This window comes from Paroedura picta, chromosome 16 (genome assembly GCF_049243985.1).
Source record: "Paroedura picta isolate Pp20150507F chromosome 16, Ppicta_v3.0, whole genome shotgun sequence".
NCBI classification, from domain to species: domain Eukaryota; kingdom Metazoa; phylum Chordata; class Lepidosauria; order Squamata; family Gekkonidae; genus Paroedura; species Paroedura picta.
Genome location: NC_135384.1, coordinates 23915676 through 23940900, shown reverse-complemented (window position 1 = coordinate 23940900; position 25225 = coordinate 23915676). Strand labels below are relative to the sequence as shown.

The following is a 25225-nucleotide window of genomic DNA, read 5'->3' as shown; positions in this document are numbered from 1 at the left end:
ATTGCCTGGGTCAGTCCTTTTTCCATAGCTGAAACCAGGGGTAGTCAACCTGTGGTCCGCCAGATGTCCATGGACTACAGTTCCCATGAGCCCCTGCCAGCGTTTGCTGGCAAGGGCTCATGGGAACGGTAGTCCATGGACATCTGGAGGACCACAGTTTCTCAGGGCCTGCAAAAAGGAGCGCTTCCGCCAGGCATTTGGTTGAGACCAGGCACAATCAACAGCAACTGAAGGGCCCCTGCTCCCCCTCTCCCTCTCAGAACTCCACCAGTGCTCTGGACCTGTTTGCACTGTTGCACTGTTGCGTTGTTTATACTGTTGTATTGTTATTTGTTATATTGCTACAACGATTAGTTATTGATATGATTGTACGGTTATTCGTATGTTTTAGACTGTTTCACGTATTGTTCTTATGTCCCATGTAAACCGCCCTGAGCCTCCAGGGAGGGCGGTATATAAATATAATAAACAAACAAACAGACAGACAAATAAAGAATAGTGTAGTCAGGTTTAAATTAGGCCCTTGCTGGAGTGCGTTGAGGGGTGAAGGGAATTGTGCTTTTGATCTTGAAAGCCCCCGTACGGAGTCTAGTTAAAATCAACAGTGCCAACCCCGCAAATGGAATTGCAGGGACGTTTTTGTATATCCCTGTAGCTGCTGTAGCTTGACTTGAAAGCCCATCCCAAGGAAATTTAGTCTGTATCTTCATGGAAGGTTTTATTCTCAGTGATGATTACTGCCCTGTCACTGTGAATTAGGATTTGAAAACAAAACACAGATGCATGCCTGTGTGTGGTTGACATTCCAGAACCAAGAGTCTGTCATTCAGTATTTTAATGGCCTTTCTGGAATTGTGGGTAGAATTGGATGCGAGAGGATCCAGTCTAGTGGCTAGTTAGTAAAAGCCTGTTTTCTGAAATTACATTAAAAAATTATGCAAACCTACTGGTTCTGGGAGTTACTATTTTTCCAGCGCTAAGTTACTGGGTATGGGATGTACTGAGTGTTGGTGCTATTCACTGACCTACTGAGCTTACAAAAAGAAACGATAGTTGCTTCCAGATTTCATCTAGAAACAGGGAGTCACGGTGCGGTGTGATTTCAGAGGCATGCCAGAAATTCAGAAAAAGAACCCAGTCTGCTGGAATTTGTAGGGAGCTCAGCACCATAGGCCAGCGAGGAATATGAGACATTTTAATAGTACAAAATGTGACAGACAGGAGGCCATCCTATCCCCCAAAGGGGGAAAAAGCCAGCCAGAGTGCTGCTCCAGCATTCAGTTACTTTTCAGAAGGGGGGTGGACAGTTGGAAGGAAGCCCAGCAGGAGTTTAGTTCAGTTCTGACTCAGAGCGAGCGCAGCGAGAGCCCAGTTCTGCTTCAGATAGAGGCTTAGCTCTGGCTCAGCAAAACAGCAGACAGGGTGAAGAGTAGCTCTGCCTTGTAGTGCGGCAGAGTGGTTTGGCACTACCTTTCTGGCCCCGCCCCCGGCCTGGTGGAACAAGCTCCCAGGAGAGGTCAGGGCCCTGTGGGCCTTAATCAGTTCTGGAGAGCCTGTAAGGGTCAAGGCTCACAATAACATCCCCTGAAATTACTGGCCTCACTGCTAACAGCAGCAGGAGGAGGAGGAGGAGGAGAAGCCAGAAGATGGGTTCCCTACTGGAGGACTCCCCTGCCTGGAAATTTTAGAGGGTTTTAAATTGTATGTTGATTTTAGTGATGTTATACCCACCCTGAGTGTTCAGAAGGGCACACTAAAAATTTGTTAGTATCATGTTTACTACTGTTACCTCTGAGAAAGAACAGAATACCCAATCGTCACGCCTGTGCCTTGTAAGGAGCAGATGCTGTGCTCTCCTATATACACTACCCTCCCTTCCCATTTCTTCATGGCAACAGCGTAAACTGCTCCCGGGAAGCTGGGTGTTCCTACCCACGGGACCAGGAAGGATGGAATCCTGTTTTTGTCAGCTGCTGGATGCTTAGTGTTCCCTGCCTATAATTTGAATGGGACTGTTTTATTAGTTGCGGTGGTTATTGTATTGTACTTTTAAAGTTAATCTCGGTAATCTCCGTATTCGGTTTGCTTGAAGCAAAACCTAGTTCACGGCAGCAAACCCATCCTTTGATACTTGCTACACCTGGCAGCTGAGGGGAAGGTTTATAAGTTTAAAACAAACATGCTTCCCCAAAACTCGTAGGAGGCTGTGTGGATCCCCCTCAGTAGATTAAAAGAAAAAAAAATGACTTGTCACACAAGACTTTTCCTCTGCGCTTGGATTCTTCTCCTTCTCCTCCCACTCCCTTTTCTGTTGAGCTTTCTCCTGAATTGCTGGTCATTTTCCATTGTTCAGCAGTGCAAAATGCTCCTAGTGGAGTGTTGACATTCTTCTTCCTGATTGGATGTTTGCCTGAAAGATGCAGAATGAGGGTGACTTGAGGACCATGATGATATTTCTGAAGCCTGTCCATTTATTCTATGAGCCACTAACTGGATTGTGTGTTGTCCTATCACCCCACCCCATCCCTGCTTATCTTTCCAGCTAAACCTGGGCACTGTAGGGTTTTACCGTACTCAGTACAGCTTGGAGATGCTGGAGAGTCTGCTCCCAGCCATCCGTGACCTCTCCTTACCACCTGTGGACAGGTTGGGACTGCAGAATGATCTCTTTTCTTTGGTAAGTGACCGTTTGCCTTCCCTTTTTGTAATCTGGTGGCAGTCTTTGCGCTTTGCAATGGGCTGCTCCCACAGCTGTAGAAATATGACCCCCTCGCCTAGCCACTACTTCCAGTGTCTTTGTAGTTAACAAATATTCATTAATCAAAGTCTGTAAGGTCCCCCCCCCTTTAATGTGAAGAAGTCCAGCCATCCAGGCCTTAACTGCCCAGCCTGGGGGTGGGGTGGGGGGACTGTTTTTCCTTCAAAAGGAGGAACTTCTGCTTTTGAGTCAATAGCCAAGGCTTCCCTGGGCTTTATGGTTAAAGAATGTCTGTAGTCTGCTCTGATCAAGACTCTACATTGGAATCCACTGTAGCAGGGCTCTAAAGAGCTGCTTTGGAAGGCGCATGAGATTTTCCTTCTTGCTTGTTCCTCACTCTGGGACTTTGAAGTGTGCTTGTGCAGTTTTAAGTGATCTAGAATCTCAGTTAAAGACAAAGAAAGGCAGGGATTCCCAAGACACTGGAATCTAGACCAGGGCTGAATTCCTTCCTGCCCAGGGTGATTGCAAATGTGTGACGATACCAGCAGCCTTGTCAGTTGCCAGGATTATCCCCCTTTGCCGTTGCATTGCCTCTTATCTAGAAAGTCAGTGTCCTGGTTGCAGACAGCCAGAAGGGTAGTCTCAACCACAGTTCCAAGGGCCAGATACTGATTAGACATAATTCACAGTTTCATGTCCAAAGGAGAATCCAGAAGCAAAGTGTCTGAGATACAGGCTGGGGTTGGACACAGAAACATAAGGCCAGAGACAAATTTCTTCCACACAGCCGCTCCATCGTGGGCTGCTTTTAAGCATCCTGCTAAGCATCTGCAAAAACTACATTGATCTCACATACAAGTTAGATTTGGGTCCAGTAGCACCATCAAGCTGTTCAGGGAATGAGCTTTTGAGAGTCAGAGTTCCCCTCATCAGGTATGTTGGCATCCATATGAGGTTCAGCACAAAAGATTTAAAGTTAAGTATTAAGCATGTGCTCGTTGACCGTTTCCTTGCTGTCCACACAAAAGAGACAGCACACAGCTCCATTTGTTGGCGTGGTGAAGGGAACGACAGACAGGAGAGAGAGCTTTTGCCACTGCTAAGCCCGGAGCTTAAAAAAACACCCAAACTTGTAAATGAATTTTGCTGCTGTTGGATTTTACAGAGAACAAACACTTTCCACAGGGCGCTATGCAAAGCGTCGTTTGCAAGAGAACAAGCTCTCGCTCCCCCCCTGACACCACCTAAACATAAGGTTTGCAGATGGGTCTGTCTGCTTCTGCTAGGTTGGAGAAAGCGTCTGCCAGCATTTAAGCTCCTCCTTCCTCGCTGCCTTCTGCTAATTACGCATTTTGGAACCCAGAAACCTCCAACCCAAGAGAGCTTCTGCTTGCCAGACAGGTGGGCAAGTTCTTCTGTTGAAAGGCCGTGTTGGGAGCTACATTTTGAAGATGGCTTTCGAGAGGCCAGTTTAAAAGGTGCCGTGGCTGGCTGTCAAACTGTATCCTGGTCATAAGTTGCTAGTGACAAACACAAAAGGCTATGAAACACTTTGAAGAACACGATATGGGAATTGGTGCCCTGCAGTCTCATGCACAAAGACCAGCCACACCAAAAGGACCTGAACATTCAATTGAGTCAGCATTCTCCTCCATCTTTGGAAATTTTTAAACAGAGGCTGGAGAGCCATCTGACGGAGAGGGTGATTCGGTGAAGGCTCAAGGGGGTGGCAGGTTACATTGGGAAAGCAATAGGGTTGTGTCCTGCATAGTGCAGGGGGTTGGACTAGATGACTCATGAGGTCCCTTCCAACTCTATGATTCTGTGTTTCTATTACAATGTGTTGTGGTTGAAAACTAAGTACAAGTTTAGGTAGTAAAATACAGAAGAGGAAGAGGGAAATTCTGGAAACACTGACAAAGATATTCAGAGTGATGAAAAGTGCAGAGAACTGCCTGCTACATCAACCAGTATGGCTACCTGTCTCATCAAAGGCGGTGTTAGGATGTACCTGTGGACTTTTGGCTGCTAGTGATGAAGATGTCTTTTAACCTCTTGCATCAACCTCAATGAGCTCTTCAAGCAAATTTTCTCAGCCAAATAAGCCAGCAGTTTCATCTTGAAAATCAGAAGCGGTAATGTTGTCGTTTTTGGCTTGGCATCATGCTTCCTCTGACCTTCTACTGAAACAACTGAAACCGTGCCAGGCATTTGTTTCACTGAAGCTTTGAATAAACTAGATTTGTGTCCAGTAGCACCTTCAAGATCAACCAGATTTTTGAGGTCCAAGCTTTCATCAAAGCTCTCTTTGTCAGATAAAGTGATTCAAAAGGGCCAGATGGATCTAGAGGTTTGTTTTTGAGATGAATACTGGCAGCGTTTCTATACAGTACCTGACCTGTGTTTTTCTCCACACTGCTATTGCTGAAGGCCTTCTTCGGACATTTCAAAAAGACCACAGATATCTATGGATGATGAAAAAAACGATGCAAGAAATGGACACCTACGCCGACTGGAATAGAGAAGAAAACAAAATGATTGACATTGAGATGTCTGGCCTTCATACTGTACATGGGTCTTTAAAACAGTGAAATGGGACCTTTACTTTAGTCCTGTACAACATATATTACCTGTTCAAAGATTTCCCCAACTAGGCAGGCATCACACGCTGCTGTAACTGGAAGTGCACAATTTCCCCAGATGTTTTGCTCCACTGGAGAACCTTACATGTATTCATAATCAAATCAAATCCCTTTATTGGCATTATCATAATAAAACATCTGTATAAAAGACAAGGTGGTTCAGATCCCAGATTACTTGGAGAATATCCTGTGAAGGAATGTTGCAATGCCTTCGGTTATTTGAGGGTTATGATCCGATAAGAGAAAGGGCACTATTGTTGCAGGACGGTGAATCTTGCTCGCCCCCACGAGAGGAAATATGTACCGTTCTCTGAGATGGTTATATTGCTCACAAAAGAGGAGAACGTGTCCCACTGACTATGGTTTCTTTGCAGGACATGGGCAGAGTCTGTCGGCATATTGGATTTTAGCCTACCGACCTTTAGTCACTGCTGTCGGTAGTAGGTTCAGCCTTGGAAGCCGTGACTTCTTTGGGTAGTAAAAAGTCCCTTACACATATTGATAAGTCTGTCATTGCTTTTGACAATATCAAGAAGTATGCGGAAGAGGAAAAACTCCTGAACAGCAGACATGTTAATTGCACAAAATCTGCAATGCAACATCCACTCATGAATGCTCCCTGAGCCTTCGGGGAGGGCGGCATATAAATCTAAATAAATAAATAAATAAATAAAATGGTATTCGTGAGAGAAATAGCTAGATACTGTGAACCATTTCTACAACTGGCGCTTCTTTTGTATGAGAAGCATCGTGAGCCAACAGGAAGGGAATGATTCGATGGATAAAATCAGAAACGTCACAAAAAATTGTCATCTGTTTCACGGTACTTAACAATCGAGATGAAATTGTCTAAGAACTCGCTTGACCAGAAGCCAGGTTGAAAGGTTGCAGCAAATAAGCTCTAAATGAAATCGACGGACTGAGCGTCAAATCGCTGAGTTTTCACCAGAATGTCGAAACGTGGTAGTAGCAGTTGTTGAACAATGGATTGAGAGAAGTCCTTTGAAGTCCAAGATGGTTTGTGGCTCATTAAATCCTAAGATCGTTACATACAAAGCAAACGTTGGAATCACCGGAATAGGGACTGTACTTGAGTGCCACAAATTAAATTAGTGACACAACAGCTGAAATTCTTTTAGTGGCAGCCCTGTGTTTACCTCTTTAACCACTTGGTTTTGAATCGTTCTATGTTGAGAGAGAGGCCCTTTGTGTGCCAAGAGTATTCTGCAGAGTATTCTGGAGTAGGGATGGGCACGAACAGGAAAATTCCAGTTCAGGGTGTTTCCAAACTGAAGCCACCAATCAAAGCTCTGAAATGAACTGACTGGTTCTGGCCAATTCATTTGGCTTTTCCCATCTTAGAACACAGGTGGAATCAAAACAGACCACTGAAACGACTGGCTGCCATTTCACTTGTCAGTTTTTCTTTCCTCCCCCCACTTCAAAGTGGGATTGAGCAAAATTGATCACTGTAATGGCTGCCAAACATTTAAATCTAACAGCTTGACTGGCAGCAGTAAATCCTCTGTTTCACTTCCTCTCTCTTCCAAGCAGGGGGAAGTGAAATGGACCACTGAAATGGCTGCCAGCCATTTCAGCAATTGATTTCTCTTCCCCTCACTTCCAAATGGGAGGGAGTGAAATCCATTACTGAATTGGCAGCCGTTTCAGTGGTCTATTTTGCTTCCATCCCGCTTCCAAGCAAGGGGAAATGAAATAGATTGCTAAAATAGCTGGCAGCCATTTCAGCCTTGTAGTGGGACTGGTTTGGCCATCTGCTATTAGGCTAAAATGCCAGCCATTTCAGCAGTTTGTTTCTCTCTCCCCAGCTTGGAAGGCGGGAGCAAAATGGAGCCATTTAAACCTAAGAGTTGACAGGTGAACCACCCTGCTCAGGTGCTAGGTTTAAATGGCTTAAAGCCCAAATCAGACTAAAGGTGCAGGAATTGTTTGGGGAGCACGAGCCAGCCAGATGCATGATGAATTTAGATTTGTGAATCTAACTCACTATTCTACAGAGTATATTCAGTTCATCAGTGAGGCCTCTGAGCTTCATGGTATCCCCCCCAAAGAACTTCAGCATTATAAGCGCTGTCCTGTTGGCTGAAAACTACCTTCAAACAAGGAGGTGGTTGTTGCTAATCGTGGATGATGAGTCCTAAATGAAGTAGTTTGATCCATTTCTTTTTCTGCCCTCTAAGCTTGCAACCAGAGCTTTCCTTGGTGTGGTGTGAACTCCAAACATTATTGCATGCTGTGTCCTTTCCTTAGCCTGCACAGAACCAATGGCCAATTTCTTTTATTGGGTCATCCCAAGCTATGTAATAAATGTCTGTCTCCATGCTGTCCATAACTTCCTAATCTGTAGGGACTTGAGTAGACCCAGCCAATGTTCCCTATGACACCCTGCCAGACAGCATTGGCGTTTTTCTGAGATGGCTGTCCTCAAATGACGAAAGGAAAGGGGAGGCAAAGATTGACACATGCTTGAGGTTTCCAGCTTGGGCACATGGCAGTTCCACTACCTCAGATAAAGACTATCCCGGGCCTGGTTTTAAGTGAACCCTTCTGGTCGTTTTCTCTCTCCCTCCTCCCCTAGTGCAGACATTGCTGTCAGCATCCAGCCTTCCTCGCACGTGAAGAAGAAATCCAAAGTTCTGTTTATTGTTGTTCTGGAGCCAAGCATAACTTGTGTCTTTTCCTCTCTCAGGCCCGAGCTGGAATTATTAGCACTGTAGAGGTTCTAAAAGTCATGGAAGCATTTGTGAATGAGCCCAACTATACCGTGTGGAGCAACCTGAGCTGTAACCTGGGGATTCTCTCGACTCTCTTGTCCCACACAGACTTCTATGAGGAGATCCAGGCATTTGTCCGCGATATCTTTTCGCCAATAGGAGAGAAGCTGGGCTGGGACCCCAGGCCTGGAGAGGGTAGGAAGGTTTTCTCTTGGACTTTGATCCTTGAAGCACATGTGTGTTTGTTTGTGTGTGTGTGTGTGTGTTTGTTTGTGCGCAGCTCAGCTTTGATGCTGGGGGTTCCAAACCAGAGCATTCAGATGCCAAGAGGCTTATGTAGATAGCAAATGGCTGAATAGCAAAGGGCTGTTTTTAAGACGCATTTCAGTCAGGGCTGGTTCCAGAGGTGGGGAATTGGCTGGCTTGGAAAGACGAGTCAAATTTCCCCATTTGCCTTTGTAGGCTCCCATCTCCCATATCCGTGGGCAGCTGCCTCCTGTTTCTGGCACTGCTGATCATTCACCCACCCTCTCTGCCTTGGCTTGCCTAGTCTCCTGCCTACGGGAAGCTTCATTGGCTGCTGCCCCTCCCTGCACATGGCTGCTGTGGCTCCTTGTACCTTCCCAGGAATGGGTAGTTGGAACCTGCAGGCCAGGGCTGAACGGGCGGGGTGGGGGGGAACCCCACAAAAAAGATGCCTGGTGTTGTTACTGCCCTCAACCCCTGCCTGCCCAGTGGGCGAGCAAACGAGATTCCAGCAGTGGCAGGGAGAAAACGCTACAGTCGCGTCACCTGCCTCGGGCTGTAAGTCAGAGGTAGAACATCTGCTTGGTGTACCAAAGGTCCAGTGGCTGCCATCTCCAGTTAAGTATCAGCATTGTACGATCAATGAAAGGGCCCCTGGCTGAGATTCTGGGACGCAGCTGCTGGCCAGAGTAGACAATTTTGGCCTTAATGGACCATTTGTCTGGGTCAGTATATGGCAGTTGTTTCATGAGCTTCAGGAGGAGCCTTGTCTTTTGTACTTGATGTGTGGGAGTGGATTAAAGATTAAGAGCCAATGTATAGCGGACATTCTGCAAAGGGATAGTTGAGGAATACAGTGTAAGGCAGGGGTAGTCAAACTGCGGCCCTCCAGATGTCCATGGACTACAATTCCCAGAAGCCCCTGCCAGCATTTGCTGGCAGGGGCTTCTGGGAATTGTAGTTCATGGACATCTGGAGGGCCGCAGTTTGGCTACCCTTGGTGTAAGGGATGGGGTTGGACTTGGGGGCTTTCCTTGGGGTTTGATCTGAGCTGCATCTGAAGACAGCTTTGAAGCTGACTTGAAGGCAGCTTCGAAACCAGTCTCACCACTTGTTCGTCTCACGTGACGTTGGCGTCCTTGCTTTTGCAATAGTGATAAAAACAGCATACAAGGCTGGCAGGGAAGCTGCATAGTCCCCTCCAGAACAGTTCAGTCCCCCCTGAATGCAGCAGCTTGGTACGGTCTGAGACAGAAATCTTTCCTGGTACCTAGTGGAGGAGTCAGGGAAATTTAAACATTTTGTATGCCAATTCTGTGTTCTGCCCCTCTCATCAGTGCTGGTGGCATGTACCATCTCGGTGTTGGTATCAAAGGGCTAGGAGATGGTTTTCAGCTCTCTGCAGAGCCTGCTGTTACCATTTTGACCACAGCATTTTGAGGGCTTGAATTATTTTTGCATTCCTCATTTTGTACCTGAACTATGGGTTAAGCATCTTGTGGAATGCATCATAATTGAAAAGTCATGGCTTGAAGGTCCAAGGGGTTGGATGGATAACTTCTGTGGGTCCTTTCTCAGGGCTAGTATTTTGCCATGCCGCCCCTCTGTAAAGTACCGATGTTCTCTTAATCCTGTTTAAAAACGGTTTCTGTTCCTGTCTTCCATCAGGCCATCTGGATGCGCTTCTGAGAGGTTTAGTTTTGGGGAAGCTAGGAAAAGCTGGCCATAAGGCGACACTAGAAGAAGCTCGGCGCCGGTTTAAGGACCACGTGGAAGGGAAGCACATCCTTTCCGCTGACCTGAGGAGTCCTGTAAGTTGCTTTGAGAATCTGTTCTCCTTGAAGTGCTTGTGCCCCCACCTCCCAAAAATCTACCTGTGTATGCCAGCCTAATTGCAAGGGAGTCAAGTGGCACCAACAAAACGTATTTCCCCGTAACTTTACATGCAAAGTGGAGCTTACTTCTTCAGATGCCTGACTTAATATACATCAAATGAATAAACAATGGTCTTTATTTTATACAGCATTATGTAAGAACCATTAGATTTGAGTCCAGTGGAACTTTAGAGACCAAGAAAAGTTCTAGGGTATACATTTTTGAGAGTCAAAACTCCCTTTGCCAGACACCAGTAAAAATATGGCAGAGGCTGAAACAAATCCATATATTTCCCAAGGTTTTGCTTTTCCTTTGACTGAGATTGAAGTAAAATAGGGTAGCACAGGGTAAAGTTTTGGAAGCTGATATACAGGCGCTTTGTTTGAGGAGAACAGCAGAGCACTAGAATGGCAGTCTTAAATATTTTTTTTGAAGATGATTTTATTGAATTGGTTTTATGTCAATTTTAACATGTTGTGCACTGCCCCAAACCTTTGCAGTGCGGGGCGGTTTATAAATCCCATATAGTAATAATAATAATAATTAGACCAAACATTAGTTCAAGTGCGGCCGAGAACAGGGTCTTAGGAAAACATTCTGCATTTTTTAAAACAAGTACCATTTCGTTTCCAGGTATATGTAACTGTTTTGAAGCACGGTGACAGTACAACCTTAGACACCATGCTAAAGGTGAGTCTGCTGTTTGTATTGCTGTGCATGTCAAATACAGCGAGAAGAAGTACTCTGTGCATCTTATTTTTATTTATTTATTTATGTTTGGATTTGTATCCCGCCTCTCACGACTTTTGTCACCTCGAAGCGGCTAACAATTAAAACCATAAACCAATATCCCGTAAAACCCCATTAAAACAGCAGAACAGTATACATAGTATACATAGCCATCAGATGGCGGAAAACAATCTACCCCAACCCAACTTGACTGAATCCAGCCAGAATGTAACTCGACTCTACGTTATAATTATAGTCCCGGGACGCTCGGCTGGGGTGCATAAACAGAAGGGATTTACAAGTGCTAATGAGCAAGAAGTCTGTGGGTGTTTTGCTCATGTGGCATATGGACAGTGTTATGCATTTTCTTGGATCTGTCCCATGTGGACAGCAGTGACCAGGCTGCAGGCTGTCTTAATTATCTGGTCACTAGGCCTCTCCAGTCCTGACCGGGATAGCCCAAGCTAGCTCAGTCTCAGAAGCTAAGTAGGGCTGGCTTTAGTTGAGGTTCTGTCCTACCCCATGGAAATTGTACTTCGATACTGTAGATTTATTTATCTATCCATCATATGGCACATGTGTAATATAGCCAGGAGAGCCCAAGATTGCCGAGCTGCCACGCAAAAGACATTTGGAGGCGATTTGCCATTGTCCGACCCCACATCACAGCCCCAATATTCCTTGGGGGTGGCCCTTCCAAGGGCCAGCCAGGGCTGACCCTGCTTTAAGCACTGTGGCGCTATTCAGAGAATCATTTCAGTGTATTCTCCGCTATGCAGGTAGCTGTCATAACATCTTGTGGCAAGGAGTACCATGCATTTGAGGATACACATTTTTTATTTTGCATTTGGGCTTTTTCACATTTCCCATAGGACCCAGCTTTTTAAACCACTCGTGTGCCCTGTTCATTAATTTCCTCTTTTTTTCCAGCTTAAAAAGCTTAAGCTTCAACCTCATAAAATTACAGGGAAGACAGTTTTGTTTATGAATTGTATTTGGGGCAGAATTGTACAGGGGAGACCATTCCCCTGCAGTCCTGACACTTGGGGACTGTAGCTTCAAGATGAACACAAGGAAATTTTTTTTTTCACTCAGTAACTACTTTTACTGTGGGATTTGCTGCCAGTGGACATGGTGAGAGCCATGAGCTACTAGCCACTATGACTAGGGGGGATCTGAATGCTAATGCTCAGGAGCAAGTTTGGGAAAGGCTTCTCCAGCCTGTTTGATACTTCAGTACAGCTTATTGGTGGGTTTCTGAGACAGGTTGCTGGGTTATATAGACCTGACCCAGCAGGGTGCCAGCTTGGTGTAGTGGTTAGGAGTGCAGACTTCTAATCTGGCATGCTGGGTTCGATTCTGCACTCCCCCACATGCAGCCAGCTGGGTGACCTTGGGCTCTCCACAGCACTGATAAAACTGTTCTGACGAGCAGTGATATCAGGGCTCTCTCAGCCTCACCCATCTCATAGGGTGTCTGTTGTGGAGAGAGGAAAGGGAAGGTGACTGTAAGCCGCTTTGAGACTCCATCGGGTAGAGAAAAGCGGCATATAGGAACCAACTCTTCTTCTATGTGATAATTTGTTTTTTCTTCTGTACCATTCTAAGAGGGGTGTCCTGTCTTTTTTGTGTGTCTGGGTCTGTTCTGTGCCTTGAGGAAGTGTGCCAATGTCATTGGCATGGGACCCCCTAATATTAGAGGCCCGATTCTGGATACACATCGAAAAACAGCAAGGGGGAGGTAATAATGAAGGGCAGGCAACCTGGAAGCAGGGCCCTGTGGCCTGTCACCTGAAGCTCTGCTGCCACCTAGCGTCTTGCCAAACAAATCGAACGCTTCACGGCCTCTCTTTGACCCCCACTCAACCAAGTGGCAAATATTCCTGTGTGGATTACCCCTTGGCTGCGCTCCCAGAGACCGGGCAGGTCTCAGCCAAAATGCGCTGCATGTCAGTTTTCTAATTCAGCTTACCTCTTGGCCGCAGCCCAAAGCCAGAGGATGTCTGGTCTGAAGGCTCACGGCCGGAAACGGAGGTCTTATCATTGCGGACTGTGTGTGCTTGGTTCCCTGCAGCTCCACAAGCAAGCGGATATGCAGGAAGAGAAGAACCGAATAGAGCGTGTGCTTGGTGCCATATCTCAGGCAGAGCTAATACAGAAAGTTCTTACATTTGCACTTTCAGTAAGTATCCAGAGGGAGCGCTTGGTTGTCGTGTGCCTCGGTGTGGAGTTGGGTAACTGAGAGCCCAGTTGGCTATCCCAGGAGCCCCAGCTGGCCTTTTAGAAGAACGTCTCATAACTGCAAAGCGGGTTTAGAAACTCGAAAGCCAAAGCCAGGTGAAGCTTGAGAAACCAAAAGAGAGGATCTTCTTGCTTCATCATGGTCCACCTTGACGGTGCTCTTAGCTAGAGGAATAGCTCGGTGCAAAACCAGTTTAATATGGAGAGCTATAGGGCAGCTCTTTACTATAGACCAGGGGTAGTCTAGAACAGTGGTCCCCGACCCCCAGTCCGGGGACCGGCAGCGGTTTGTAGAACAGTTGGTACCGGGCCGCGGCTCCTCCTTGTCCTCCTCCCCAGCTGCTGCCTTGGGGGCTGTCCTGCCACTCTGCAGCCGGTTCACCTTTGGTGCTCTCCAGCAGCCACCATGGTTGGCCCCCCCCCTCGGTGTGGCACTGTGCAGTTGCTGCTGGCAGCGCCCCCCCAGTGGGCGGCGGGAAGCAGTAATATTTCCCAGCATTGACCGGTCCCTAGTGATAAAATGGTTGGGGACCACTGGTCTAGAATGCTGCAAAGCCGACAATGTTTGAGGCACGGGTTCCTGTTTGCTTTTGCAGGAAGAGGTACGTCCCCAGGATACGGTATCCGTCATCGGTGGAGTAGCTGGAGGGAGCAAGCAGGGCAGAAAAGCTGCTTGGAAGTTCGTCAGAGATAACTGGGAGGAGCTCTACAATCGCTACCAAGGGGGTTTCTTGATATCCAGGCTAATAAAGGTGGGCATGAGAAATTGTATTTATGATATTTGTATACCGCCCTCCCCTGAGGCTCAGGGCGGTTCACATGGAACATAAAGAATACAGAGACTTTGTTTCTTTCGTAACTTGAGATATAAATGGACTATAACAATAAAACAATAACAACAGCAACCATAACTGAAAGTAACAGCCTAATTTTATAACAGTGCAAACAGGTCCATGTTTCAGGTTTATGGGTTCTTGGGGAGGGAGGTTCCGGGGCCCTGCAGCTGTTACTAATTCCAGTTGACCTCAACCAAATACCTGGTGGAGGAGCTCCCTTTTGCAGGCCCTGCGGAACTGTTTTAGATCCATCAGAGCCCTGATCCCCTCCAGGAGCTCATTCCACCAGGTGGGGGCAGGACAAAGAAGGCTCTGGCCCTGGTTGAGGCCAGGCGGGCTTCTTTTGGGCCTTGGTTGGTTGGCGGTGGCCGAGCGTAGAGCTCTTTGGGGGGCGTAAGCAGGGAGGAGGTCCCTCAAGGACACTGGGCCATGACAGCTGTTATTGAGCATGGCAGGCCACTGACTGCCGCTCCCCCTAATGTCTCCGCGTGCTTTGCTTCCTTTTTCAGCTGTCGGTGGATGGGTTTGCAATTGACAAAATGGCTGCAGAAGTTAAGGTAAGAATTGGATTGGGGGAAGGGAGGGCCGGGCCGGCTGACCTCCCACCACGTGTGGCCTCTTTCCCTTTTTCCCCTCCCTGTTGTTGGACCGCTGCAGTTGAGGGGGAGAGGCCGAATGTGTCCCAGAGCAAGATAATGCCAGTGTGGTTTTCCCCTAAGTCATCACATTTTTCAGGCCGGTCGGCCGGCCTGTGCTCTCTCTCCAGATGAATGAAGCCAAGAGCGCAGTAAGCTCATCAGTGTAAACTGGTTTTTATCCTGAATGAAAAAGCTTATGGACGGGCCTTCTAAGCAAGTGGCCGTGGACAGTCGACACAGTTGTAGATGATTGTCCCGTAAAGAGGGTTGTCTGTTTTAGACCGGATAAGAATTCCACTAGGGGTGGGGTGGGGAGATGGCTGTGTATCTGTTGCAGCAAAAATGAAGAGGCACCCGAAAGACCAACAGTGGCATAAGTTGTCACAGACCCCTGTGTTAGTTGCTATGAGTCGATCCTCACTATACAGCCATTTTATGTAAGAATTTTTTTTTAAAAGAACAAAGTTGAGGGACCTTTGGATGCTGAAAGTAATAGGGTGGGCTGGAATGATAACAGAATTCAAATATCTTCTAAGGAATAATCTTTTAAAAAATTAAGCTAAGATGGTTAACATCTCGGGGCGGGGGGGGGGGGGGGTTAATACAATCAGTGCAGTGGTTTTGAACCTTTGTGTTGGGTCACCCAGACTTCCAGATTTACGTATAAATAACAGAGCATGGAAATGAGAAGAGTCCCCTAACCAGGAATATTCATTTGTGCCCCATCCATTCCCTGTCTTCCAGCAGCAGTTGTAGGTTTTGATGTTTTCATCACTTCTGTGCTCTCTGAGTTGGCCCTTATTTATTTATTACATTTCTGTACCACCACTCCATCATGTTTATGTGTCTCTGTGGTTTGCTTTGACACATTATACCTGCATATTAAAAAGCGTTCTGACCAGCGCCTTGGGGAAGCCGGGACTAGGTGGAAAGATGGCATAGGAACGTTGTCAAATACATCCTGCAAGAGCCTGCGACCCACTTTCACAGGCTTCACAATCCCCTGCTGGGTCAGGCTGGGCAGCACGGCATTCGGGGGGAAAAATCCATATCCCTCTTGAGGCCGGGAGAAATGGGTGCGGGCTGGAGAGTCTCCACCTGACTTGCAGGATGGCCTGTTGAAGGACCAAGCATTGTACGTAATATTCAGCGCACAAAGGGCGCTGCTTTCTTTGTCCAGCTAAAGCCTTTGTGTATTTTGTTCAAGCTGGAGGCAATACATTTTAAATTCAGATTAAGCCTTTAGCATGCAGCTGGGCACTGTTTGAATGTTCTGCGAGTCAGGAGTGCAAGGATTCCCAAGCAAATGCCAGGTTGCCCTGTGTGTATGTGTACACTTATAAGCAGAAGAGGCAAATGATGGACATACCCTGCCTGTACATTCTCCTTGGGAAAGGACTTGAGCCTGCTGCTGCAGCAGTGTGGGGAAAAGGGTCAGAAGGCAACTTAGGGGCCTGCTTCCTAAAAGCACCTTCAGCTGCCTTAATGATTAGGGCCTCCACACAAACACACTTATTCATCTGCAGTAGCCAAGGGGCAGCTCTGGAGTTTTGACACAGGGTCGTGGGCACAACCACAAAATAGCTGCTGCAGGAGGTAGAGTCATGCACCCCCAGGAAGTGCAATTACAGGAGAAAAGAAGGGTCATTTTTTTTAAAGCAGTGCAAAAGAGGACACCTGGGGCAGCTACTACAGGATAATCTGCCCAGCCAATCACATCTTCAGTGACCAGGCTGTAGCTGCGCTGGCCCTACCCACTAGGGCCCTGCAGGTAGTCCCTTTCCTAGACCATTAGGCCTGACCTCATGTTCTAAAAGGATAAGTTGGTCTGCAGACTGTGGGAGGCTTGCTTTCTCACTCAGAGGGGTTTTGGTAATTTCAAAACCTCTGATGTGGCACTTCCTAAGGATGTTGTTTTGTTCTTTCTCTCCCCCCCCCCCCCCCAATAGGCTTTCTTTGAGAGCCACCCAGCTCCGTCGGCCGAGCGCACCATCCAGCAGTGCTGCGAAAACATCCTCTTGAACGCCGCATGGCTAAAGCGGGATGCCGAAAACATCCACCAGTACCTCCTGCAGCGTAAGGCCTCGCCCACCGCCGTGTGAGCCCTCACCCCCCACCCCACCCCCCACCCGGGCATCCCAAACCGCTGTGGCCCGACTGCCTCGGTGTGAGGAAGAGGAGCTGCTAACCCAACAGCCGAATCATACGCCAAGGAAAATTGGAGTCTTTTCTCAAACCAATGGGGATTGGACAATGAATGTAGTTAACTGGTTCCTGCTCACACTCCAGAACTAAATTCTATTTAAAAAGGAAGAAAAAAAAAGAGAGAGAGAGAGAAAGAGCGAGAGAAATTATCAGCAATTCAGCAAAAAAACAAAACAAAACCACCCTGTAAATATAATAGTAAAAAAATAGAGCGTAACACAACTGTGAAAATTCCTTAAGCCTTGTCAGTGGTTAAAATATTTAACACTTTCCCTCCCCACCCCTTGCATTTACCGATGAACGGTTTTCTTATTTTACCATGCCCTTCTCTATATATTTTAAAAAGCGCAAGGAAGCCAGACGTTTCTACAGCGAGGGTTGAATCCTATGGCAAGTTGAGGGCAGGAACGGGTTGCAGCCTCTGAGCCCATCAGAGCGTGCGCTACAAGACAGGAAAAGCACGTCCGCTTTGTGTGGAATGGTTTATGAAAGACCGTGTGGTGGTCCCCCACGCCTCCCGCCACGTTGGGGGCTTTTCAGGGAGGCCTCCCATATCCTCAGTCCCGATTCGAAGGCTTGCGAGAAACCCTGTTCTCTGTCCCTTCGTCTCACGATCACTTTGTGGGGTGTCGGTAGTCCGACGGTCCGTGTTTCCCCTCCCTTCCCTCCCCTTTTGCGGTTTCATTTGCCGATGTCCTCCTCAGAGATGGTCAAAACGTGTACGGAAACATCTTTCCCGGCCACATGACAAACTAGAGAGGACGCTCCTGCCCACTCTCTTCACGCTGTCTCTGTTTAAATGCTACCTACCCATTGCATGCGAGTACAGTACCGTGACTGGATCCATTCCTCGAGCCACCGCAGGGCGCAGGCCTCCTTTACGCGTAACACCATAGTTGTCGGAGAAGCTCTCCCAGTTCCAAAATGAACGCTGCCCTAAACTCCTTGTGATTGCAGCTTCCCGCCCACCTCCCCGTTCAGTGATGTTCAATGGTCATTCGATTCAGAAGCCTTAAAACTTGTGCTAGCTGGCATGATGAGATTCGAAATTGTTTGCCATCAGTTGCTTTAACCCAGAGTAGCATGTACCCGCTCGCCAGACGTGTCAGACCCAACAACCGCCGCTCCCACAAAGAAAAAGGAGAAAAAAAAAAAACGTTTACAGTTCCCTTTTTAAAAACAAAACAAAACAAACCCCCCTTTTTACAAGAAATTCATACTCGGTGTGGCTTTAACTGTTATTTCGGAAGGTCGTCAGAGAACTAGCTGTCAAACTGCTCCCCCGAAACACACTTTTTTTTTTTGTGCTATTGTTTTAAAAGAAAAACAAAAGGAAAAAAATTACAACAAGTTGGCGTTAATAAAAGGAAAGTCAATGTGAAACCTAAGAGTCTCGGTGTTGCTGTACGTATATGGGTGAAACGGAGAACAAATCTGTTTCTGTTGGGTTTTATTTTGGTTGATTTGTATTCTGCCATGGGGTTGCCAGAGCTAGGTGGCAGTTCTTAATGGCCGTGGTATGCGATGGGTGACTCCACGTGAAAGGTGCACCCGAATTGATTTCTGGATCTTCTTTTGCCAGGGGCAAAGGAAAGTGGCCGCTGCAAACTGCAGATTGGAGGTGGTGTTTGGAGGTAGATGGATCTGATCCATGAGAGCCAGTATAGTGTAGTGCTGGAGGACTGAACATGTGACTGCAGCTCCTCACGCCACCTCCCCTTTCAGTGGATGGGCTGCTCTCTCAGATGCACCTGCTTCACATGGTGCCTGTTTTCAGGAGAGGGGTGAAAGGAGACTGTAAGCTGTTTTGGGACTCCGGAAGATACAGTGGGCTGTGAAACACTTCTTCACTGGGATGGATTCAAGTGGGGTCGCCATGTAGCTCTGAAGTAGCACAACAAAACCAGAGTCCAGTGGCACCTTTAAGACCAACAAAGATTTACTAAAGGCATGATGCAAGCAAGTCTGAGGAAGAGTGCTTGCACTGAGAAGCTCATGCCTTGAATAAATCTGTGTTGGTCTTAAAGGTGATCTTGGACTTTTCTTCACTGGGGTGTTCGTGTTCATGTGGGGTGGGTGGGGGGAAGCTTTGCATAAGAGCCACTCAAACAGCAGAGCTTTTTAACTTCTTTCCTATCAGGCTTGTGCAGAAAAGCTTCCGGCTGTGATTGTTCCCCCACCTCACATTAACTAGCACACCTGTGGAGGGATGTCATATGGACTTCTTGCAGCATTTACCCATTTCAATTAGTGTTGTGCAGGAAAATTTCCATGGGTTGTGTCCTCTTAGTCTGTAATACGTCTGCCTGGTTTCCAGCTGATCTATTCCATCTGGGTGCCAGCATGTAGGAAAGTAATGCTGTCCTCCCACCCAGCTAGTGACGTTTCCTCTCCTTCATCCAGACAGTCCTGTGCCAAAAGAATATCAGAGACAAAACTATGTGCTGCTACATTGCTATGCAGCATTGAACCCTACAGAGATCGCTAGTGCAAAGTGACTTGCAGGAAAATGCAACACCTTTACCAACTCTAAGGTAAAGGTAAAGGTGTGCAAGCACCAGGTCATGTCTGACCCTTGGGGTGATGCCCTCTAGCATTTTCATGGCAGACTCAATACGGGGTGGTTTGCCAGTGTCTTCCCCAGTCTTTGCCGTTACGCCCCAGCAAGCTGGGTACTCATTTTACCGACCTCGGAAGGATGGAAGGCTGAGTCAACCTTGAGCCGACTGCTGGGATTGAACTCCCAGCATCATGGGCAGAGCTTCAGACAGTATGTCTGCTGCCTTACCACTCTGTGCCACAAGAGGCTCTAGTTGGGGCATATTCCAGTCCTTAAAAATAATTTCCCTTATAATGCAGGAAAACACAACAGCTGCATATATGGCTGTTGTAGGACACCCTCCAGTTGTTCAATGACAATTAAAAGAAGAGATAAGACATTTCTATTTCTATTTCTAGTTAAATAGTTTAAATGTTTCTTATAGCCTAGGGTAGGTTTCTTTCTTCTGTTATATTCATTTCGAACCGTCCTCTTTTCGTGGTGTACCAGCGAAGAGTAAGCAAGTGGAAAGGATCAAGAAGAGTATTCCGTGAAATTCTATCTTGATCCAACCTGCTTAGTCGTGGGTGGAACCTGGTCGACTCTCTCTTGCTCAGTCTCGCCCATTCGTTCAGTTCTTGTCCTTACACAGCTTTTGTTGACACGATCCTCAGTACGGCCTTTCTGGGGATGAAAGGGGGGGGGTCCCTTTCCCTCCTGTCCGCTAGCAGAAAAAAGTCGGATCCAGCCTTCTTTCCCTTGACACAAATCACTGTGGGGGTGGGGGGGGGGGGAGGGAAGCCTATTCAGCTCTTGTATAGAGAAGTTGTAAAAACCTTTTCTGGCTGGTTAGCCAAGCACTTTTGCCATGGCTGCCCATGGCACAAAGAGTTGGGGACATTTCAGTTTCAAAAAGAGACGACAAAGGGGGGGGGGTCATAGTAGAGGTTTCTAAGATTATGTATGGGGTGGAGAGGGTTGACAAAGAGCAATTTCTCTCCCTCTCAATATGCTAGTACTTCCTCAAATGCACGAGAGAACATTTCACTTAAAATGCTCAAGGTCTCTTTCAAAATTTGAAAAGCAAACAAATTTGGATAAGAATAACATACTGATAAAGTAAACACAGAGCACTGAGGAACAACCAACCACACTGTACCCAAGACGTCGGGGTAAACCACAAGGTAAAGAGCGTTTTCCACTACCGTGGTGCCAGTCCATGGAAAGTCACTGTCCCTGGTCACCTGACCTTCGCTTAAAAAGACAGGATGGTGCTGATCTTGACTGACAGGTGGATTCATTATAATACCACCTCCTCCCCTGTGATGTTTCACATGTTCACAAACCAAGAAGAAATCCTGTTTTACATATCCCATGAAAATAAGTAGGACATGTGCTACAGCAGTGCTGCCCCATTCCTGTTCATCTTAATTGTTCATGCAGAACTCACCATGGCTCTGGCTCATGAAAATACATCTTAAGATGTACATTTTATTTTAAATAAATATTTTTTCTAGCCCGTCCTTCCAGTACTGCTCAGGACAGGTAAGCATCATCATTAAAACATCAACAATTCAGTTAAAATGTTATTAATCTAAATCCCCCCACTAATATTCCAGACCCCCGGGGGGGGGTTGCATCAAGGAGCAGCCACTTTCAGAGAGAAGTGTCTGCAATATTTTTAAAAATCTGGGATGCTGGCAGTTAGTCTACCATGGGATATTTTTGCTGTGCAAAAACTAACTGCCAGCATCCCAGATTTTTAAAAATATTCCGAAACCCAAAACTTTATATACACACACATATATATATATAGATACACACACCTATATATGTGTATATATAAATATATATATGTATGTATGTGTGTATGTATGCATATATGTATGTATATATAAATATATGTGTGTGTCTGTATGTGTATGCATATCTGTGTGTGTGCGTATATATAAAGTTTTGGGTTTTGTGAAAACGTCAGCATTCCCCGTAGGTTTACTAGCAACAGGCAGCACGGGTGGTCCAGGCGCCTTTCCCCAGAGGCCGGCCCCGCCTCGCTCTGGAGCCCTGACTCCCACGTAAGCGCGCGCGGGATCGCGGCTCCACGCTCCAGCGAAGTGCAAACGGGGGTCTTTTTTTTTTTTCTTCCGCGGGGACGCAGCCAGCTTCATGACGTTCGAGACGCGGGCGGCCAATCCGCGGGGCGAGGCGGGCGTCGGCCCGTTGAGGACAGCGAGCGAGAGGGAGGGAGGCGGCCCAGGAAAGTGAGGCGCCGCCAGCCCGACGTGCCCGCTCGCGTGAGCCCGCTCGCTGACGCCAAGCCGTTAACGTGCCTGAAGGCGGGCCGCGGCCTGGCAAAGGCCTGAGAAGTCCGGTTTCTGTCTGTCAGTGAATCAGGGAGGAGGGAGGCGGCGGGTTGGCGTCCCCTCAGGGCGGCTGCGTGGGCAGGTGGGGGAGGGCGGCTGCGCGCGCGCGCGCGCTCTTTTGTTCCCCTCCCCCTGGCGCGCGGCCGCGGCAACATTCGGCTTCCCCTCGCCGCGCGCGCCTTTTTTTTAAAAGCGCCTGCCCGGCCTCGCTTCCTTCCCTCCGTCGCTTCCGCCGCGGCCGGGAGCCTCTGTGAGGGGAGGGGGGAGGAGGAGGAGGAGAAGGGAAGTAGTAAAAGGCGAGCCGAGTCGCTTCCGCCGGGGGGGAGGGGGTGGGGTCCGCCCCGCGCGAGCAGCTGAGGGAGAAGTAAAGAGCGCGAAGGCAGCCGAGCCAGCGGCCGAGGGGGGCCCGAGCGAGCCAGCGAGAGAGGCAGGCAGGCGGAGAGGCGGGCGTCGATCTCCGGCTCCGCTCCCCCCCTCGCTCTCCTCTCCACTTTCCTCCCCCCCTTCCCCTTCCTGCCTCTCCCGGCTTCACCTCACGCCGCCATGGAGCTCATCACGATCCTGGAGAAGACCGTCTCGCCAGGTAAGGCGGCCGGGGGGGGGGGGGTAGGGGGGAGGCGCTGTGGGGAGCGGGCGAGGCTCGGGGTCAGCCCCAGCCCCGGAGGCGCGGCAGAAAGGGCGCCCTCGAGGACGGCGTGCCCGGCCCCACCCCCACCCCGGAGGCGGCTGAAACTGCTGCCCCCGCTCAGCTAGGAAGTCTCCCCTTGGGCCCCAATCCGCAACGGGGGCTTTGGGAGGGGCCGCCGCTGACGCGGACCGGGGAGATGGGGGGGTGCAGATGGACTGGGGCGGCCTCTGCAGGCGCGCTCTCCCTTGGCGCCCGCTGTGGGGCTGGGTGTGGGCGGCGGCGGGGCGGGGGGAGACGGCGGGCGGCTTCCTGCCCTCCGGGTCGGGGAAAGCAGAAAGGCGAGCGCCGCACGTGCCTGGACGCGGGGAAGAGCGCTCCCCGGGGCCCCTGGCCTTTTTGGGGGGGTGTTCCTGGACCCTGGCCCTTTCCCGCTGCGCCCAGGCATGGGTCTTGGACCGGCGGCCCCACGTGGGCCGGGGGTGGTGTCCCGCCGGGTACGAACCAACGTGGTTGAGATGGAGGTCAGCCATGGGCGCCTGCCTTTAGGGGCGATGCACGTGGGGAGAGGAGCGCGGGTGTGCATTTCGGGGGGCCGGCCGCCTGGTTAGAGTGTAGGCCCCAGTCGGTCTGGCTTGGAGGGTGGTGGTGGATGTCCTGTTTCAGCACCGCTTGGGATAAGTTTAGTCCATCTTCCCCACTGAGAACCCCCTTGGGCGTGCGCCGAGGAATCTTATTCTTTGGGAGGGGGACGTCGCGAGCCGTGATGCTTGAGTGGGCCGGCTCCATTTGTTGGTCGAGGAAAGGGAGAGTGCCCCCCCCTTCCATACACACGCACCCACTTTCCTATTCAACTCCAGTGGCTGATCCGCCCGGAAAGTGCCTTTTCCCTCTCCTCCTCCCAAGCTTTCAGCGTTGCCTGCAAGTGGAAAGTTAGTTCAGCACGAGGCCTCCTTTGCAGGGGGGGGGGGAGGCTTCGCAGGCCTCCCTTTCACTGCTATGTGATGGGTGGGTGGGCGGCTGGAGCGCCCTGGGTTTTAGCGCCGGGAGGGGCGTGCGGCGGCTCCGTCGTGGGGGAGAAGGAGGGGCTCCCGAGGCGGCGGCGATGGCTGCCTTTCGCTCGGGGCTGCTGTTGACACCTCCTCTTCTTTTTCCCTCCCGTGAATCTTCCCCGCTGTCCCTTTTCCGTGCCCGGCAGACCGCTCCGAACTCGAGGCGGCCCAGAAGTTCCTGGAGCAAGCGGCCATCGAGAACCTGGTAAGAGAAAACCCGGCCTTGGGTGGGGTTCGCCCGAGCGGGATCCCCTCCCTCCGTGCGTGTGTGTGTGTGTGTGCGAAGAGCCGAGCAGGCCGAACCGCCATAGAGGGGCGCAGCCTAACCGAAGGGTTTCTCTTTTTTCCTCTCTCTCTCCTTTTTTCTTTTTTTTCCCCCTTTTTGGAAGGGTGGGAGCCAGGCAGCCAATAGGATCGCGCCCGAGAATCGCGCCACCCAATCGCGAAGTCAAGCCGGGCCCGCGGGAGGGAAAAGGAAGGGGAGGGCGGTCTGGCCGTGCCGCGCTGCATGCATGGAGGGAGGGATGGGGCCGGCGGGGCCGGCCATGTGGAGAAGCCGGCATGAGTCTCGTTTGCTAGACGCGGCTGGAGGCGGGAGGGCCTTTCCCTCTGGCTGCTGGCAGCAGGCGATGACTTTAGGTTTCGTTTTCCCCGCGGCCTTTTCAACGTCCGGCCGTTTTCTAATTAACTCCAGATCTGGGTGCTTTTGCTAGCCTTGGAACAAGCTGGAATTGTATCCGTTTGATTTCCGCAAGGTTCCTTGCTTCGAGATTAGTTTCTCCCGTTTGGAAAGCAGACGCTTAATCCCTTGAATAAAAATCTTTTCAGTGTCACCCGCTTTGAAATAATAATTTCTATCTTTGGAGCTATGTGGTAAAGCTGGAGTGCAGTCAGAGGGAGGATAATAGCCAAGCAGGTATATAGCCCACAGAGCTAATGTGGGGGCAACTTGAATTAACATACTTGTGGAGAGCGAAAGTAGATAGTTTTGTTTTGCCCTTAAGGAGAAGAAAGGTGTGACACTGCTTTTTTTTATTGGCGCAACTAAGATTGGTGCCATATATCTACATTTGACTATGTCACCTCTCTTTGTGAAGGATGGGAAAATGAACTGTAGTAACCTAGCTTGTATCTCAACCTCCATTGTTGACCATGTCAACATGCTGCATGAGTTCAGGAAAGACTGTATATATACCATGTCTGGAAGGCACGGACAACATGTCCAAATCAGCTTTTATTGCTTGCTTAAATAGAAATGACTGAAGGTATGTTGCTCACTCCTTGAGAGAACCTTTAAATGATGCTCTGAGTGTTAAGCTGCTCAGGCTCCAGGATTGGGCCTTTGAAGACTGTGGGACTCCTGAAGGCTTTGGATGGGCTCCAGCTGATCTAGAAGCTTTAGAGAAATGGCTTGTGTGAATCGTACATGTTTTGAATTGGCATTGTTGATTCAGTTAGTGGCTTGTCTGTTGTTGCCATACAGCTGCTTGGAACATTTTCTCCCCTCTTTGCATGTGATATGGAGGGCCACATTCTGTGGTTTTGTATTATGCCGTGCAGGTTGTTTTGTGCTTAGGCTTCAATGACATTCACACAGATTGCATTTTAAAAAAGCCTCAACATAATTTTAATAGCTGATCATGCCAGTCTGCATCACTTGCCATAGTAATTCAAATCTAGCGTTGTCCGTAGTTTGAGATACCTTAATCTTGATCCAGAAAACTTATCATTTCTAAATTAAAATTTGAAAGCCTGGTTTGTGGCAAGGGAAACTTCAGCTGCTTCCTCACATCCTTAA

The 25225-nt window shown here is 48.8% G+C and overlaps 2 protein-coding genes across 3 annotated transcripts in view; both read left to right on the top strand.

The window, feature by feature from the left end:
• Positions 1-18231, top strand: part of NPEPPS (aminopeptidase puromycin sensitive) — an 83484-nt gene extending 65253 nt beyond the window's left edge. Inside the window, exons 16-23 of the mRNA XM_077313934.1 lie at positions 2543-2677; positions 8054-8273; positions 9993-10135; positions 10833-10889; positions 13003-13110; positions 13766-13921; positions 14515-14562; positions 16593-18231. Coding sequence (XP_077170049.1) covers positions 2543-2677; positions 8054-8273; positions 9993-10135; positions 10833-10889; positions 13003-13110; positions 13766-13921; positions 14515-14562; positions 16593-16745 — 1020 coding nt within the window. The 3' untranslated portion in view covers positions 16746-18231. The remainder of the gene's footprint in view (positions 1-2542; positions 2678-8053; positions 8274-9992; positions 10136-10832; positions 10890-13002; positions 13111-13765; positions 13922-14514; positions 14563-16592) is intronic.
• A 3420-nt stretch (positions 18232-21651) lies between these two features.
• Positions 21652-25225, top strand: part of KPNB1 (karyopherin subunit beta 1) — a 37072-nt gene continuing 33498 nt past the window's right edge. The window contains exons 1-2 of one of the 2 annotated variants that reach the window (XM_077312902.1): positions 21652-22333; positions 23574-23632. In XM_077312902.1, coding sequence (XP_077169017.1) covers positions 22294-22333; positions 23574-23632 — 99 coding nt within the window. In that variant the 5' untranslated portion in view covers positions 21652-22293. The remainder of the gene's footprint in view (positions 22334-23573; positions 23633-25225) is intronic. The other variant, XM_077312903.1, reaches the window with a different exon arrangement.